General features: G+C 38.2%; 3 protein-coding genes across 3 annotated transcripts; 1 reads left to right on the top strand and 2 right to left on the bottom strand.

Moving 5' to 3' along the window:
- The first annotated feature begins 1,292 nt into the window (after window positions 1–1,292).
- On the top strand, window positions 1,293–2,333 carry LOC126374926 (testis-specific serine/threonine-protein kinase 2). Its single transcript, XM_050021710.1, has one exon. The coding sequence runs from the start codon at window positions 1,293–1,295 to the stop codon at window positions 2,331–2,333; it is 1,041 nt and encodes a 346-aa protein (XP_049877667.1).
- Window positions 2,334–6,076: 3,743 nt separating this feature from the next.
- LOC126375065 (uncharacterized) lies at window positions 6,077–8,164 on the bottom strand. Its single transcript, XM_050021908.1, has 3 exons — window positions 7,985–8,164; window positions 6,916–7,001; window positions 6,077–6,352 (listed from the first exon to the last, which is right to left on the bottom strand). The coding sequence occupies exons 1-3, from the start codon at window positions 8,067–8,069 to the stop codon at window positions 6,077–6,079; spliced, it is 447 nt and encodes a 148-aa protein (XP_049877865.1). The 5' UTR covers window positions 8,070–8,164.
- A 3,270-nt stretch (window positions 8,165–11,434) lies between these two features.
- LOC126374934 (uncharacterized) lies at window positions 11,435–14,345 on the bottom strand. The gene is made up of 3 exons (XM_050021718.1): window positions 14,163–14,345; window positions 13,436–13,515; window positions 11,435–11,722 (listed from the first exon to the last, which is right to left on the bottom strand). Exons 1-3 carry the CDS (start codon window positions 14,269–14,271, stop codon window positions 11,480–11,482), a joined length of 432 nt encoding a protein of 143 aa, XP_049877675.1. The 5' UTR covers window positions 14,272–14,345; the 3' UTR covers window positions 11,435–11,479.
- Window positions 14,346–20,044: the final 5,699 nt, after the last annotated feature.

The following is a 20,044-nucleotide window of genomic DNA, read 5'->3' on the forward strand; positions in this document are numbered from 1 at the left end:
TTAATTATTTAGATTACTCAACGAAGAAAGCAACTGTCCCGTTCCCGTTTCCCGCCGAAAAGCCCTTGAGACAACCCAATTACCTATAAAAATGATCTGACAGTTTTTTTTTAAGATGTGTTTTTTGAGTATATTTCGTTATATTTTTTTATGAATTTACAGCCAGGAACAAATACTTTGCCTTTGATTTACAGCCATAAATGAATAAAGTTTATATTTGTTACACACATTACACATAGAAGTGGTGGTTACTTACAAGTGAATGCTGTGGTGTTGATGTAACATACTTACTATTATTTGTTTTAGAGGCTACAGGAACTATGGTTTTACATGACGTAAGAGATTTCGTTCGGAAATGTGGAAATGTAGTACAGATAAAATATTAATTTTGTAAAAACTGACGAGGTTCTTTTATATAACTATAAAAGAACCTTGTAAAAGAACAAAGACCAAGTATAGAAGGCTTTCTGGTTAAGTTAAAAACTACTATATGAAACAATTTGAGTATAAACTTTTCGATTGGTTAGGAAGATCTCTGGGCCAATTTGTGTAACTGAAGTAGGTATAACTCCGAAGTATCTAAGGTTCGAGACATAGAAATTCACGTCGATCATGTTAATTCACCAGCAGCAGCGATTGACGCTGTTGAACTTAATGCACGCCGATTTACGGAGTCGACAGCCAACCGACAGCGCCAGCTGTCACAAAGATGGCAAGGGTACCTACCTAACCTACCTACCTTATAACTGAAGCGAATTTGAATGAATTTTCAGGTCATTGAAGCAATAAGTAGGCACAACTAGACGGACCTATGACGTATTACTTACAAAGTAATGATTTTGTCTTCATAAAATGTGCGACTAAGTAGGTACCTAGTAGGTAAGTAACAAATCGATATCCTAAGTGCGTGTATAGGAGTTTAGATATACAATCTTTTTGTTCAAGCATAATACAGGCAATTTGAAAAAATATTGTTTTAATTATAGAAACAAAAGCAAAAAATTCATCAATGTAGCAGATACGTCTTTTTGGAAGATTTCTTACTAGTGGAAGCGTTTTTTATATCCAAATTCTTTGTGATGTCGTAATATTTTGCCAAAATCTTGTGCGTGCTATTAACGAGTTTTATTTATATAATCGTTTTACTCTCGTTCATGAGAGGTGAGTGGAAAACTAAAATCAAGCGGAAGGCAAACATTTTGACAGGAGGGGCACTGAAGACTTGGGCATACCGTGAGTAGTGAGATGTCCAATGTATCCTAAACGGGTTAGAATAAAGTCGATAGAGCTCAATGGCTGAGCGCCTCAGCCCTCGAAGCTCCGAGGTGAATGCCTTGGAACAACGAGGCTACCTCATCGGCAAGAAAGTCGGACAGGGATCTTATGCCACCGTTCACCTGGCTGAATACTGCGATGCGTCCAGCCCTAAACGCATGCACCTTGCGTGCAAGATCTTCGACAAGGAAAAAGCGCCTCGAGATTTTTTAGAAAAGTTTTTCCCTCGCGAACTCGATATACTGACCAAGATTGAAAACCCGCATATCATCCAAGTACACAGTATCTTGCAGCGCGGTCCGAGAGTGTTCATCTTCATGAGATATGCTGATAACGGAGATTTACTGGACTTTATCAAACGCAATGGAGCCGTGCCGGAAAATCAAGCGAAGCTGTGGTTTCGACAGATGGCCAGTGGTTTGCAATATCTCCACAGCAAAAATATCGCTCATCGTGATTTGAAATGTGAGAATATTCTGCTTTCAAGGCGATTCAATGTGAAGCTGGCTGATTTTGGGTTCGCGAGATTTTGCACGGATGGTGAAAATCGGCGCGTGCTGAGTCAGACGTACTGCGGGTCCGCCGCCTACGCAGCCCCCGAGGTGGTGAGCGGCACACCCTACAATCCCAAGCTGGCAGACGTTTGGTCTCTGGGCATCATATTGTTCATCATGCTGAATGCGTCGATGCCGTTCGACGATTCGAACCTGCGCAAGTTGCTGAAAGACCAAATGTCGCGCAGCTGGGTGTTCCGTTCGAGGATCCGCGACACGGTGTCGGCGGCGGCTAAGTCGATCGTGCGGCACATCCTGGAGCCGGACATCACGCTGCGGCTGACGCTGGACCGCGTGCTGTCGCACGAATGGACGCGGCCGCGCAAGGACAAGAGCGCTAGCTTGATGGGGCGGCTGGTGCAATCGGCGCCGTCGGCCCCGCACGCGGGCGGCAAGCGCGAGCACGACGAGGCAGGCCCGTCGGCCGGCGCGCGCGTGTCCGGCGACCACCGCGACACGGAGCGCGAGCGCCACGACGACATCAACATGCGCGCACACGACTGATCCCCGTCCACACACTCATACCCAGACAATATTACGGAAAAAAGTGTTATAATCTATAAATCTTTCGACCCTCAAAAATCGTAAATTCACTTTATTATTTTGATTTTTTTTACAATTGACGACTTAACTATTGTTGGTCGCCAATAGTGAAAATAAATATTTTGTATAAAACATTAATCATTGCTTTATTTGTGTATTTATATTGTAGGTTATTGTATTTATAATGCGCACAGGCAAGGAATGGAATGGGCTGCCGGCGTCGGTGTTTCCTGAATCTTATAACCTGGGTTCCTTTATATCACGGGTGGATAGGCATTTTCTGGGTAAGCTTGTTCCAACGTCGATCTCTTCTTCTCCTTGTGGAAGAACGAAGTCAAGAGCAAACCCATCTTAATTAAAAAAAAGGTTTCTTTTTTATGTAGGTAATTATCTTTTTCAGTAGGTGTTGATTAACTACTTATAGGTAGGTACCTTATTTACCAGCCGCGCAGCAGCCGCCGCTGTGCCGCCTCGGGCATTAATGGTGCAATCGTACTACAAAAGTTACAGACAAACAAAATCGAAAACAAAAATATTTATTTAAATTAAACATCGAAATTATTGAGCAGTTTACCAACTACTTGATTTATACAGTTATTCCTTAACGGTGCAAGTGGACTTAAGTAATTAATGCTTCATGTAATTAGCATTCGAGCGAACATTACAGAAAAATAAACAGAAAAGCGTTTTCTCAAGCATTCTAGCGAACGGACAGTAAATGCTTCGAGGTTTTGTCGAGCGGAGCTATTCTGCCGCCGAACAGTGGTCCCGATCTGTAAATTCTGTAAATGTAGCACACCCGAGCTTTAAGTCCAATATCCTCACGAAGAATGACGTGAAATGACGGTCATTTACAAGAAGCAAGAGTTATTGTGAAAATGTTGCATGGCCCTAATCGTTGTTCAGTTTGAAAACGGCGATTGCTAAATGTTCTGTTACAAGTGAATTTTCAAGTCTATCAGCACCTTTAGGTTTAAAAAACAACTTTGAACTTAGTACTAAGGTACTTAATTGTATTCCATTTACTTATGCGCACTTACTTTAGTAGTTTACATTGTGAGTAAATCGAGCTTATATTTAAGTAAAAGATTATTATTGTAGATGTTTGAACGGACTTTCGCAAACCCGATAAGTAATAATTCGGCATCAAGTCCTAAGGAAGACTCCACCGAGAAGGTCCTGTCGTGTGGGTTGTATTTCATGGTGACTTTACCGTTGTCGCTACTGTCGGCGGTGCATCTAGCTCGTATATATGTGTAGTTCTGTTCCAAGTTCGCGTAGTTGTGCTAAAAACAGTCTGCAATGAAATTTTGAACCTGGCCGAGTCAATGGGTTATCTAGCAGTCAACAATTTGTCTACTGTAAAATCGGCCTGGTATAGCTGTTATAGATGGCAATCTTGCACGTAAAATACTGCTGCTGTTAGTGGTGGCAGGAAAGGAAATGGATACGGAATTCCACTTAATACGATCCGAATAAACCACTTCCGCTTCTTACACTCTAAATGCACGCTCGCCGATTTAGAGTACTCTTGACCTGTCCCTTGTTAAAAACATCCTGGATCTGATGGCAGTGTGTACGCCTAGGCCTTTCTCTTCCAACCCTACCACTTATACCCTTATGATAAATCTTTATCGTAAGTCTACATTCGTTCATTGTCTTTTCTCAATTCTCGTCACTACATAGCAATAACAACAAGGATAGGATTAGGATTAGGTTGCAGTATTTCACTTTTTTTTGTATTAATTTGCAGCCTTTTACAGGGATAATTCCTACATACTTCTTATATCGGTCTACTTATTAATTATGTAAAGCGAAAGTTGATGGTAGAGCTGGCAGAGGAAGACCGAGAAGGACTTACGATGACCAAATTGGAGATGTCCTTAGAAAAGGTTTAATACGATCTACTCTGAACCGGCGTGCGTGTATGAAGCGATTGATGAATGTGGAGGAAGCAAAAGAAGTGTGTCATGATCGAAGCAAATGGAATTCTATAAGTAGTCTCTGTTTACCCCGGTGGGAAATAGGCGTGAGTTTATGTATGTATGTTATGTATTAATTATGTGACATCGGCCTCCGTGGTCCAGTGGTTGAGCGTTAGGCTCACAATCCGGAGGTCCCGGGTTCGAATCCCGGTGAGGAAATATCACAAAAATTATACTTTGTGATCCCTAGTTGCTCACCTGATTGTCCGAAAGTAGAAAGTAGATGATCCGTGCTTCGGAAGGCACGTTAAGCCGTTGGTCCCTGTTACTACTTACTGATGTAAGTAATGAGTCATGTCAGAGGCCTTTAGCGGCTCAATAGTAACCCTGACGCCAGGGTTGATGAGGTTGGTAATCCACCCACACGAGAGAAGTTGTGGCATTTTATTAGATTTGCCTCAGACGGCATTCACTACTTGACTGTCAAATGGGAGCGGTGCTGCGGTGAGGGGTTTGAAAAAACTCCTTCGTTTTTAGGAAATTTGTATAAGTAGGTAATATCATAGTTTGCTATGACTAATCTTATTGCAAGAAGGGACTTTCCAGGCTACGTTTCAAAAAAATATAGATGGCGTTGTACAGATTTAACGTGGTAATTCGGTACCTATATAAAAATTAAATAATTGAAGCTTGATATGATAAAAAATTATATTGCTTCTCTTTATTTTGATCAGAATAATAATTGGTGGAAGATGTGTTGTGCCGCGGAGGTCCTTGTGCCTGGGTATAATAACAAGGGTCATCGTTTATACCCAAGAACAAAAATAAAAGATGCATAAATGTCTGTTATCTATAAAATGAAAAGGTTAAGCGAAGGCAACTCTGTACAGAGATATCTATATTTTTTTTGGAGAACGTAACCTGGAATGACCTTCAGCGAACCCTCATTTTTCGCACTAATCCGTTTCTTTCCCGATCCGAGTCCGTCAAAATTAAATAAAGGATCCGAATTGGCCGTAGTACCTACTATTAGTATGATAGCTTGCGCACCACATCCATCCGTCATCCATCTGATATCTCATAGTAATTTTCTACTGTCCGTCATTCTTGGACTACGGTCTTGTACGAATCTTAGGATTCGAACTAATCTCAGCTTTGAGACTGCCCTCAAGATCATGTCAATGTGACAGTTCTTATATAAAAACAGGGACTTGTGCGTGATTTTGAGGGCAGTCTCAGGTAAGATTAATTTATTGATACCACCCCTAGTGCGAAAACGCCCTTAGGGGGATTTAATCACAAGCCAACTTTGCTATTTATGTTTCAATGTCTCTGATTAGAATCGTTGTTCATTAAATTTCACCAGTAATTTATTAGTATCCTTTATTAAAATTAGTACGTAGGTACTTGCGATAGAACCCAAATTGGCTGGTGATTAAAATTTGTTTTTGTTCGTTATATTTGTTAATTACTGAGTTTTATGCGGAAAAAATGACAATTATATTTATTTTTTCCTGTGGAATTAAATAGAATTAATGTTCTTTTTGTGATTTTAATCAGGGATTGTTTTGATAAGTCTATTACTATCAGGCATTTATGCCTACGCTTTTGTACATTAAAATATATTGGTTACCCAAATAGCTACATCTACACGAACTTATTGGATTGTAAGTAATTTAAGAAGTAGGTATATAGAAAAAGTCTAAAAGGCACTTTGTAATGAAACAAAGGAAACTGTTGAATATTATTATTCATAATCAACTACGAATAATACACATATTAGAAATTAGAACGAAATACTTTTTCAGCATCGGTGTAAGATAGCTTACTGGGCACAGTTTGGTTTTTAAGTTTCTTCTCTTCTTCCATTTTCTTTGCTAATTCAACTGACAAGCTGTAACCCTCGATTTGAAAGAATGTCTCGACAAATGGTAATTTTACGAAGAATGTTAACTCCAGGGTGCGTGGGTTGTAATGAATGTTCACTTTTGAGGCTGCGTTCTGATATTCTACCCTAACGTACGTGTAGTTCTTGACAAAATGTGAATTGTTGTGCTAAAAATTAAGGTAAAATTGAGTTAGGACCGTGGGATAGTACGTTTTAGGATAGGTGACACGTATGAGGTGAAAGTATAGTTCGCGAATACAAATTTTAATTACCAGCCAATTAGGTGCGATGTTAACACGTTGACAGTGATGTTGAAAAGTAAAGCAGAATATACAGATATTTTTGATTATTTGAATATTTTTACTAAACATTCAGTCACTGCAGCAAACAGATGGACAGTAGCTTCATCAAACATACTGTAATACAAACCTTTGCTAAGTTACCCGGGATCCAAGTGGAGCACCCGCTCTTAGTGCGTACCTGGTCATTTTAGTAACCCATGTATGGATCACGGACGTATGGAGCTAGTCCGTTATGACCATGTCATGGATCACTGAACTGTCAACGTGTTAAGTATCCTCGGGTCACGGGTGTCTACTCCTGACGAAATATCTATGCTCATGTGTAATTTTTTCACATGGTCGTATTGTAGACTTGACATTCAGTATTTGGCCGGAGCCCGTCCCAACAGATGCTGAGTTTTACGTTTCATTACTGTTTAGGTACTTACCGTAAGATTCAAGGTTTGGTACGGTGTATAAGCAGGGATGGTACTGCTGAAAAGGAAAGCCACTTGATCGCCTGGCACATGGGACCCTTAAAATAACGTAAATAAACATATCTAATTAGTTTTGATATTGGTCTAATTGGCGCAATGAGTGACCGAAGAAATGCATCTAGTACCTACTTGGACCTACTTGTACCTATTGGAGCGCAGAGGCCGGAGCTGAACCCACGAATGAGCCGAAAAAAACAAGAAACGAACACACACACAAGAATAAATAAGGAACAAAGAAGAAACAAGGGAACATTATTACAGCAGAACCTTCCTGCATTTTGCTCAACATCTTACCTAGGTGCATAATAATATGTGGAAGGAATCTGGGAAGCAAGCTCAATGACTGATGCTATTTGACAGAACCCGAATACTCTCGGAAAGCGATAATTTAACTTCATGGTTTTCAGTTTGTCTCCGACCATTGCAAGGCATTTCATGCGGCTCTTCCTTCTTTCTTTTGCGATCGTATTTAATACGATCCTCATCCAAGAGAGATTTGTGATGATTGAGGGGGATGAATCAGATCATGTTTCTGAGTTAATATCAAGTGGTATTTTCCATCGCAATTTTTTTTTGTGCTTTTTAAAATTATTTTCATTCCATTGATATTAACTCAGAATAATGAGCTGAATCACCCCCATCAGTATTCGTTACGATGTCACTTACACCCTATACAAGTGCGTATGGGTGTTAGTGACACCGTAACAAATACTGAGGGGGATGATTCAGCCCATTATTCTGAGTTCATATCAAGTAGAATTTCTTGTTAAGAATTTCATGAAAATTGTAGTGGTTTTTAAACTATTTTCAATTCCATATTGTTGCGACGGAAAATTCCACTTGGTAACTATTAAGAATCATGGTCTTAATCATCCCTGAAAGTTTTTGTTAGGATGTCACTAACACCCTGTATTTTTTGTGATTTGTGATACGCTACTGTAAACTCTAAGATCTGATTATTTAGGTGTAGGTAAGTACTTATATAAATATATAACATAAGTACAAATTATTGGCCACATACCGTATTCGTAAACCACAACTTCGTGAGCGATGTTTAAGCTAATAATCGATAGGATCGTAATAAATGAAAACGCAAGCGCGTTCATGACTTCAAAATTGTTATCCAATAATATTTATAGTACCTATCTACTTGTTTTGTTAACGGAATAATGATGTCTGATTAGTACCGTCGGGGCTTGAAAATCTGTTTTAATACGTTTAATGTAAGATTAATCACACATAAACTGTTTTAGAAATTAATCAGTGCAAAGAATTTTTATCGTTGCTATAAACGGAACATACCTCTGTACAAATTTTAATGAATTGCGATAGATAAAACATTGCTGAAAGCAACATGCTATTACCGTCCTTGTGCATGGATAGGTATTTGGGCAAATTAAATTCCTTACCTACCTATTAACGTTTTAATTGCGAATCGTCAGAATCACAATTCAGCCAAAATTAATTCGACCATACTTACCCTATCATCATCATCATCATCATCTACGCTTGCAATAGTCGTGGTAGTCCAGTTGGTAGAACGCTTGCCTCTCACTTTGAGGTCGCAGGTTCGAATCCAGCACAGGCCTAAACCAATGATTGTCGAATTTGTTTTCGAATTCATGTTTGGATCATAAATGATTATCACGTGCTCAGCGGTGAAGGAAAACATCGTGAGGAAACCACATTCTCGAGAAATGCTTTTTCGGAGGTATGTGACCAATCTGTAAGTATTGGATTGGATTTCCCTTCGTGGGTTGGAAGGTCAGTCAGGCAGTCGCTTCTGTAAAAAACCGGACCTGTCAAATCTTCAGGTTAGGTAAGCGGACCCTGTGAAAAACGGGATAATGCTAGTGAGATGACTATGTAGGTACCTATGTATAATCATTTATTTTTTTGTGGGTTTACTTATCCCGATTGGGATTAACGAAAAAGTTGAATATTGCCACAAATAAAACAAGATTTTATGAAGAGTTATATGTATGTATTAATCTGAGATATTAATCATGATTAAGTACCTATTAACTAACTGTTTAGTTAGTTATCACTCTAAAATGAATATCGTCAGAGGATAATATTGGGACACCTTTAACATGTATAGTATATGCGGACCGACTGATTTGACTCCAGGAATATTTAATGGTGACCCGTTGTCGTTGCTGATCGTATTCCACTTTGGGGGGAGAAAGCGCGTCTACTTTCACTTTTACTTTAGTCACCCTTATGTCTGATGGTACCTAAAATAAGGCAAATAAGAAATGCATACATTAATTAACACCCACAGTAGGTAATCAGCGGTCACTTGCATCCATTTTTAACGTTTTTTTTAAGTGACTTATTTAGGATTGTCCCGAGAAATGCGGAGCGCTATGGGCTACAAGATTTAAGACAACAGCCCTCAGTTGGGCGCTAACCTGGACTCAGGGCGTCTTCAGAAAAGGATTACTTATACCCACTTATAATGCGAAGTCTTACGATAGATACAATGGCGATTAGGTCCCCGATACCGACCCCGCCGGCGTGGTCGACGATTTCCCTCATTCAGCGCTTATCGCTATCGACCCACTAGGGTCGATTAATTCTTTCAAATATTTTTCCTTTCAGACGACGCCCTGAGCCGAGGTTCGCGCCCAACTGGGCACCCTCAGGCCTGTTGTCTTAAACGTTGTACCGGGTGAGAGCCTTCAGCGCTCCCCATTTGTCCGGCCAAGTAGTTAATGCCATCTGCGGCAAATCTACAATAAGTCACGTCAATAAAAAAAAAAGATACAATGGCGACAGGCGATTAGGCCATTGCTTATTAAATACTTAGACACTATTTTTTGACGGTTTTTGAACGCATTCAACGCAACGTTGAAGGCGTTCTGTGGCACCCAACCTAGCATAGAAGCATCTATGGAACACTTAAAAGTAAAACTTATATATAAGTATATTCCGAAAAGGGCTAACGGAGCTACATCCATCGTAAGATGAACTGAGTATCCATGATACACCGAACTTTCGAGCTTTAGGATTTTTTTTTGCGTGCTTTATTGTAGATTTGCCGGAGATGGCATTAACTACTTGACCGGACAAATAGAGAGCGCTGAGGGCTCTCACCCGGTACAAAATTTAAGACAACAGGCTTGAGGGTGCCCAGTTGGGCACGAACCTTGGCTCAAGGCGTCGTCTGAGAAGAAGAATATTTGAAAGAATTAATCGGCCCTAGTGGGTCGATAGCGATAAGCGCTGAATGAGAGAAATATGAGCTTTAGGAAATAAGAGTTACATAACTAGGTACAATGTGTGTAATTTACGAAATAGATACTTACATGAATGTCTATAACCGTTTTAGGCTTAATCAAACCTATTTGCCCTTCAGTAAAATACACAGTGCGTCCTTCGTCGGTACCTTGAATAATAACATAACTTAAACAGCCTTTATACGTCTCACGGAATCATCTTACTTCAGACATTCGGGTGATTCAACCCTGCAATGTATTGACCAAACGTTATTTGTTTGGTAAGGACATTGCAGTGTTGAATCCTTGAATAATAAAACTAATATAAATTGGTAATATAATAATATACTAAGATGTAATTTAATTCGGGATCTTATCGAGGTGGGCGAACCACAATTCACTCACACACAAGTAACAAGAAATGACAATTGGTAATCTAGACACCGTCGTCCGCGTATTTCTCCAAAGTCGTAATTCTTTGACAAATTTTCTCCAACAAAGCCTCGCAATAGACACTCTACTTTCGATCCAGGTTTGAGGTCTTATTTTTTTTTGGTGATACCATATGTCCCCACCGGGAATCGAACACAAGACGTATCGAGAAACAAACGCTTTAACCACTAAACCCCGGCGGCAGCTTGGACTAATAAGAAGCAACTAAAGGAAAAGTCCAATAAAATAAAAATAGGGTTTATTTTGTTGGACATACTTATAGTGTCATTTCTCGTAATTAAGTAATTTAATAGGAGAGTATGGGTGTCATACACACTACCTCTACTGAGATACAGGCGTGATGCTGTTAAGAAATAATAGGAAAAACCTAATTATACTTACCAAATTCGTAGACATATTCTTCGACAGCTATACTTGTATGACATAGAACGAATAAGTAAATTATACACTGAAATCTTTTCATTGTGCTTTCTGTGCGGCAGCTGCGCTGCATATCCTTCTAGTGACCCTGTTATAATGCTACAAATAACCTGGACTTACACTTTTAAAACAAAGGTACTAATTTGCGGAACTTAACGCTAATTTGCACGTAAATTGATTTCATACTCTGCGATTAACTCAAAATAAAAAGAAATAAAAACCTATGCACTTTTACAACTTACCGTACACACATAAACTCATTCTCGTTGTCACTTTATGCGGTGGGCTTGTAGTGTACAAGAATTAATCACAACTTCCAGCTACCTTTGATACCTTGCACTTTATTAAAAAAAGTTTCCGAAAGAAAATATGCATAATTACGTTTTTAATCATTTGTATTGATAGACTATTTATCAAACAAATTAAGGATTATATTCGTAGGCGTATGGGGCCATGCCGGTTTCATTGGTGACATGTGGGGGTAGGTTGTGGTTGCACAGCTGGTAGGTGGTGATGACAGCGTTGCCCTGGTAACGGCCGGAAGGGTCCTGGCGAACCACATGCACGTAATCGTCGCCAAGAGTGAATTCGACTTGAGGAGGCGCGGCCCAGTCGCATACCACCGTGACGCCTTTGTTCACTGCTGGCGGGCTTATGCAGTGTAGCTGTTGGTTGAGATTAATCACAATATTAACAATACAGGGGAGTTAAAAAGGCCACATCGAAGCAATCCATCTAAAAAAGCAATATTTCAATTTGACATTTGGGCATATAAAAGTAAATATAATGCGCAGTGCAAACAAATGTCAAATATAAATATTGCTTCTTTAGATAAATTGTTTTGATGTGGCCTTTTTAACATGTGTCTACACTCAGCGGGATCCCCTGTTTGGGAGACATAAGAGTGATGCAGAGAATTAGATCTGGATTTGTTCTACTGAATAATGCTGAAAACAGAATTTGTTCCGTTAAAAAAAAATACAAAGTTTTCTAACCGACCTCCAGCCAGCGGGATATTTACCAAAGTTAAGTCTGATGAACTATAAATTGGTATTAACTTTTAGATCTGTATTTATTCTGTTCAACAAAACAAAAAAAATACTTCTGACATCTTTACTTCAGCTACAATTAAGCTGCAATGATACCTCCAGTCAGCGGACTTTTTCTCTCAATGACATTCTTTTGTAACTTTTACACTAAATTAATAAAAATTGAACTATTTACGACTATAATTTTACTTAAACTACCCTTTCGTACATCTAGAGCTTAAATTAAAAAGTATAGAATTTATTAAGTGTAAAAGTTACAAAAGAAAATCATTGAGAGAAAAAGTCCGCTGACTGGAGGTATCATTGCAGCTTGATTGTAGCTGAAGTAAGGACGTCAGAAGTATTTTTTTTGTTTTGTTGAACAGAATAAATACAGATCTAAAAGTTAATACCAATTTATAGTTCATCAGACTTAACTTTGGTACATATTCCGCTGGCTGGAGGTCGGTTAGAAAACTTTGTATTTCCGTTTTTTTAACGGAACAAATTCTGTTTTCAGCATTATTCAGTATAACAAATCCAGATCTAATTCTCTGCATCACTCTTATGTCTCCCAGACAGGGGATCCCGCTGAGTGTAGACACATCTTTTTAACCCCCGAGTTCTGTTTTAGGATCGCTATTCGTGCGCGTTTGCTCTAAATGTTACAGCAGGCGTTACCTTTATAGGTTTAAATAATAGTCTCGCTTGCTAAATCTTTTAAAAGGTAGCTTAGTAACGTGATTGTATTTCTAAATCATTAGATGACTCAAGATGCTTTATTGAATGGCCAAGATAAACATTCAAGTGGGTTAAAAACAAAACTCGAGTAGGAGAAATGAATTATTATTAGCGATTTATTATGTAAGTATTTGAATTAATAATATTGTTATGTTAAATAGGATACAATAATACTTTGTGACCTTTATTATGTATTTATTGCACGACAATGTTGATACTTAGATAAACTATTATGAACGATATTTATACTTGTAATTAGTACTACTCTAGTTGATATTGAAGATATAATCTTATGGACAGCTTCCGGGTCTACATGACAACCGCGCCGCGCGCTTCGCGAATCATATCGAGCGCTTGGACCAATAAACGATACGAATGCTATATAAGTATATGGACGTCGAACGGCTATTGCTCGAAGCGCTCAATATAATAAGGGCAGCGCGCGGCGCGGTTGTCATGCAGACCCGGGTGTAACAGGTACATTTACCAGATAATCACTCGCATAATTAGGGTATCATGTTATAGGGAATCTTCCTCGCCTTATTTACGTACTTATATCATAAAATAAGAAAAAATAATGTACTTATACTTGAATTTTAATCAGTTTACCTGTTGATAGGCTTCCCGCTGGCCGGGTATAAGGTACGCCGAAGGATAGTCAAATTTGAAACGAGAAAGGTAGTCCGTATCTGTAAGAAAATTAAAAAAAATTATATCAACCTTTTCATAAACCCATAACCCGTGGTAGCCCTGTGGGAAGGTAGCTTCACTCAGACAAGGAGTAGCTTTTGTAAAAAAACCGGATCTGTCACTTTCACCTTCAGGGTACTCAAGTAAGAGAACCCCGTGAATACGGGGTAGCGTTAGAGAGATGATGATTCCATCAACAGTTTGATATACGACTTTAAGATCAACCGATTGTTCGAAGGTTAAGATGATGAGATGAATGATTAAGGAAAGGAAGGACGTAAGACACGTTAAGCATTCAGTCTTGGCAACTATTTACTCAAGTAAGTATGTAGTTGTTATATAAGCCATAACGTGGGCCTTTGGTGGCTCAATTGAACTCTGATACCAGGCCCTGGTCGATTATTGATCTGACAGCCCACACGAGACGTGTGCATAATGTACTTGCAAGTTATAGAAGTATGGTGAGGAAAATCTAATATTTTAAAATTGACATAAAATATTACATAACTGGCCTATATGTATATATGTCCCACTGCTGGGCACAAACATCCTCTCAATCTACCGGAGGAGGTATGTAGCATACTCCACCACGTTGCTCCACTACAGGTTGGTTTATAATAAATTAAACAGAATTATTTTGACTTGCCTTTAGTTATCTGCGTGCAGTGCGGTGGAGAGGTTGCCTTCTTGACTGATGATCCTTCGATACTGGCGACCAGGGCAACCAGGAAAAACATCTTGACAAAACAAGCCATGGTGTAACCTTTCAACCCGTTTGGTAGGTACTGGGAAACGTTTGGTACGAAATAAACTACCTATGTCACAGTTAGCAGCCTATATATACCGCAATACGAGGAAAATATATACCTAATAAGTAGGTACTAATACTAAGTAATGATTAGGTTATCAGCGTCGTTATGAAATATAAAGTTAATAAACAACGAATGATTCTCATTACACTATTTGATGTGTTTTTTTTTAGTTAAGCCTAGCCTTTCATTTGTAAAAAAACGATACTAATTAAATTTGGTTACATAGTAAAAGTCATAACAGGTAGGTATGCAATAAACCATATTTTATTTTGTCAAACATAACTGCAGCTCGATAAACAAATTGGCAACAGAGATTGGGGGATAGGACCTATTTCTTTTGGGTGACCGATTTTAGCTCTTCAATGACATGCCACAGGTCTGCGTGATACAACGCAGCGGTCTCAGCTTCAAGCTCTGCTGCTTCAACTGTAAACAAAATATTAATAAGTACCTTAACAAATGTATTTTTGTTTTTATAGCACTTACCCGTGCTTAGGGAAATTATTCTTTTTCTTTGTGAACAAATTTATTATTTATTACATTGTTGTTCTGTTGATAGAGGGGAGGTCTGTGCCCAGCAGGGACGTAGATACAGGCTATTTATATTGTTATCATTACAGAGTCCGTGATAGGTCTGTCTATCTAGGGTTTGGGTTCCATCATTGGTTTGTGTACCCACTTTGGGAACATTCCCGGCAGTAAAAAGGCGCAAAAATTATGTAAAAAGAATTGTATTATCTAAACTTCAGGCATATAAAAAAAAATAAGGTCAAAGTACAAGAAAGATCATTTTGAAAAAGAAAAGCAGCCAGTGTCCTTACTATTAAAGAGTTTTTACAACGGGAACATTCCCACTTTGGGAACGTTCCCGGGAACGACACATCACTGCTCTAAACCACTGAATTTGAATTTCACTTTGGAATTCGTGTTTGGATTATACTTAAATCTTCTTCTCTCGTGTGGATTGAGGGGTGGATTACCAACTTCATCAACCTGGTGTCATGGTTACTATGGATTATAAATAAATGATATCAAGTGGTTTCAGATAATTGATTCATGTATTACATGAACGGATCCGCAGTGGTATAGATCTGTTTGTATGGTAGCTTACACACAAGGTAAGATGATACATCCGACATCCTATATCAGTCATACGATATACTTATCTAAGTAATTTCCTACCAATAGCAAACGTTTACGTTTCTACCAAGTTTAGGTACCTTTTTATATGATTTACTTATCAATTATTTTCTTCTTGTGCGAAAGAAAACAGACGAAAAACAATAAAAGCATGGTAGGTACAATCTAAATGTAATTTTATACTTATAAAATCATTAATCATAGAACTTACTCCGTAATTTATTAATGATCTCAACAGTCCTCTTCAATTTTGCTTTATCAGACTCAGTTTCATTTTGGATATTACAGTAAAAATCTGGATTGTTTACATCAATAACGTCACTAATATTAGAAGATGGCTTCAAGTCGTCCATTTTATCCAGAAATACTTTACAATATTTTGCGTGATGAAGATCGATCCACAACTTGATTTTATATTATATTCACTGACTGCCGTCAAAGCCTCAAACAGATAATTTGAAAATGTTTGCCGCGCTTTTTCATATCTTTTTGTTTTGGTTTTCCCCGAAGGCCAAGACAAATAAAAGGAACTATGCCCATACAGCCAAGTCATTATGTATTTTTTTCTTGATGATGATTAATGAAATGATGAAACCTAAGCTGCCATCCTCGGAGCAGACTCCTGCTCTGAATCCCAAACGAATTAACTCAAAAGTCCGCATTTTCAAGTTATGAAGCGGCATCTTGGTACGAAGCGAAAATAGATAAGTACATTTTGTTTATTGAAAATTCCGATATACTAACACTATTGAGAATGTTATCTAACTTAATGCGATCATTAACCACTAAACATCACTTCGTATTAATTATTTACATTATTCAATGAAAAAAGCAACATTGTCGTTCACGTTCCCGCCAAAAATCATTGTTGAAAAAAAAAAAGCAATTTTTTTTTTTAATTTTCCACATTCGTTCGGAAACTTCGGAATAAAAATGAAAAAAAAAAATAATAGCGAAATAAATTGCTTACAAAATTAAATCAATGACCAACTGTGAAAAATAAACGCACCAAGGCTCACGATACTGCAATATTTGTCAAGTTCATATTCTATTTTTTTTTTTTTTTTTTTTTTGGCTTTTTGGCGGGAGGCGGGAACGGGACAGTTGCTTTCTTCATTGAATAATCTAAATAATTAATACGAAGTGGTGTTTTGTGGTTAATGATCGCATTAAGTTAGTCGGAAGACATTCGCGAGTGTTATTATATTGGAGTATTCAATAAACAAAGTGTATCTGCCTATTTTCGCTTCGTGTCAGGAAGCCGCTCATAACTCAAAAGTTTATGCGGGCTTTTGAGTTAATTCGTTTGGGGTTCGGAGTAGGAGTCTACTCCGAGGGTGGGGGCTTAGGTTTCATCATCATCACCTTTCATCATTTCATTAATCATCAAGAAAAAAAATACGTCAGACATGGCTGTATGGGCATAGTTCCCTTTGCCTTACCCTTCGGGGAAAACCAAACCAAAAAAAAAAAAAAATCTATTTTTTTTTTTCTTTCCTTTGTTGTTTTTTATATAGCATAATTTAAGTTGATCTGTAATTACCGACTTCAAAAAAGGAGGAGGTTCTCAATTCGACCGTATTTTTTTTTTTTTTTTTTTTTTTTTTATGTTTGTTCGGGCATATCTTCGTCGTATATGAACCGATTTTGATAATTCTTTTTTTGTTTGAAAGGAGATATACCCAAGGGGGTCCCATGTCAAGGAAGTCAGGATCTGATGATGGAAGACCAGAGAAATCGAGGGGAATTTTCAAAAATCGTAGGAGCGACTAGTGCGTTTGTAAAGTCATATTGATCGGATCGATCTTTAGGCTTCGGGAAAACTTCCCGGCCTTCGAAAACTGGTCAGCATCAGGGAGATACCCTATGGCCTGGCAAAACTATACAACCTGGAGCAATTTTTCTTTCACGAAACGTATTTAAATCTTGATCAAATCCAATCGCCGGTGCAAAAAAAACAAAATGGCGGAAAAAAAAGATGGCCGCCATACAAAATTTTGTCGATTTTGGAAGAAGCCCGTTTGGGTAAAAATAATGTATGGGGCGCTTACTCAAAACGTCATGTAGAGTACGAAAATACTTTCTGATCACCAAAAACTGCTCCGCATCAGAGAGATACTCTACGGCCTGGCAAAACTATCGCACGTGAACCAATATTTCTTTCAGAGCACTTATTTAAATTTTGGTCAAATTCCATAGCGCGTAAAAAAAAAACAAAATGGCGGAAAAACAAGATGGCCGCCATACACAATTTTGTTTTTTCAGAAAATGTCTCGGGATATAAAATATATATCGGGGTTGTGGTCGGATCGTTATGTTAAGTATGGAAATACTTCCCGATTTTCGAAAACTGCTCCGCATCAGGGTGACACCCTACGGCCTGGCGAAACTATCACACCTGAACCAATTTTTCTTTCACGAAACTTATTTAAATCTTGGTCGAATTTAATGGCCGGTGAAAAAAATACAAAATGGCGAAAAAACAAGATGGCCGCCATACAAAATTTTGTTTTTCCAGAAAATGTCTTGGGGGTAAAAATGATGTATAGGCGTGTGATCGGAACGTCATCTTTGAAAACTGCTCCCAATCAGGGAGACATCCTACGGCCTGGCAAACCTATTGCACCTGGATTTTGTTTGTTTCCACGACACCCATTTTAATCTTGGTCAAATTCTGTCGCCGGTGAAAAAGAACAAAGTGGCGGAAAAACAAGATGGCCGCCATACGAAGAGGGACAGTTTCGAATAAACAGGACACGCGAGCTGCTTTAGCAGCGAGCGAACCACGCGAAATCTACTGTATCTATATGTATGCGTGAGTGTGTATGATAGCAGCTTCCACTGACAACCACATGTGTGTATGTACACATACACATGTGTGTGTGTGTGCGTGTGTGTGCGCGCGTGTGTGTGTGTGTGTGTGTGTGTGTGTGTGTGTGCGTGTGTCTGTGTGTGTGCGTGTGTACGTGCGCGTGTGCTCGTGTGCGTTAGCGCGTGTGTGAGTGTGTGTGTGTGTAAACATGTTCATCAATAATAATTGTGATCACTACTAAAAATATATTATATTATTATATATGAATATAAATCAGAAAATCTGTCTGTCTGCATCCTTGCTCGGTCTAACCATCACTTAACCCTTTATAGGTCAGAGAATTTTTTTTGAAGAATTTGATTTTTTTGTGTCGGCATGGGTTATGGGGTCCCTAAGGATTGGAAATAGTCCGATATTTTTAAATTTATTTATTTAGATTAGGCTGTAGGGGGAGGTTACGTATGTAGCCATGCCCGTTTAGGCAAAAAAATTGGTGGTTTCATATGTAACCATGACCGTTTAGGGAATAATTTTTATAATAAAACTTGGAAGTGATCAAAATAGTATAACTTTAATATTAATCAAAAAGGCATACCTAGGTATTCAAAATAAAAACAAAAAACATAAAACTCTTCAAAATACCTTCAGTAACTTTATTTTTTTATAATCATAAAAATTCAACAGTCTAAACTCTTAGGAGTCACAATGTTTAGGAACAATCCTATAAATGTACTAAAGACTTTGAAAATCTAATATTACACGTTGATAAATAAAAGTCTTAATCAAAAGTTTAACTCTTAGAAATCACAATGGAATAAACACAATAAAATACTATTTCAACATTTGACAACAGTCTCAAATTAGCAGTCTAAATCCCCACTGATATGCATGATAGTATCCACATCATCATCAGTTGGTAGAACAGCACAATCTGCCATGACTCCTCTTCCAACATTTCCAGGTGGTCTTACAGAACCTCGTGCTCGAAAAAGCTATCGCCCTCGCGTTTTTCTTTGAATGCCACCTCTAGTGCGAACACGTCCTCTTCATCGGCTCGGTAGTATTGGTGGCATCGGTGGTGGTGATAAACCTGGTGATATCGGTATCGCGGAGTCACCACTAACGATTGGAGCTGCAGCCGGCAAATTAAGTGGAGACGTGCCCAAAACATTGTTAGCAGTTGCCAATTTTCTCGAAAGAATATTGAGTGGCAAAACATCATCAGTGTCTCCACCAACATCAGAATTTATTTTTGATATATCGATGTAATCCTCGTAGGGCAGTTTTTCTAAATCTAACACTGGTATACGCATCTAAAACAAGCGAAAAAACCACAATATAAAAAAATATTTAAATTTCACTTATTGCACAAACCTCACTGGCCTCCATACCTTTACTTAGGCATCAAATATCATCTTTGTCCATAAAAATCTAAATAAAGTAAGTGTTTAATTTTAAAAAGTGATTATTTAATTTTGCAAAAGTTGACAGTAATAACACTAATTACTTAAATAAAAAAAATGAAAATCGAATTTCTGCACTTGTTCAAATTCTAACCTAAATATCGTTTCTAGCTACTTCTGAAATTAAAATTGTTTTTTTACTTCACAGACACAAGTCTAGACTAAGATTTATATAGGAAATTGAAGCTAGATAATTGTAGTATTTACTGATTAACATAAAAACTAGTAAAAAATGCATTTTACCAAAAAGAATTGTAATTAATTACGAGAAACACTCACCTGTCCGGTGTCGTAAACGCTT

Source organism: Pectinophora gossypiella, chromosome 18, assembly GCF_024362695.1.
Source record: "Pectinophora gossypiella chromosome 18, ilPecGoss1.1, whole genome shotgun sequence".
Classification (NCBI taxonomy): domain Eukaryota; kingdom Metazoa; phylum Arthropoda; class Insecta; order Lepidoptera; family Gelechiidae; genus Pectinophora; species Pectinophora gossypiella.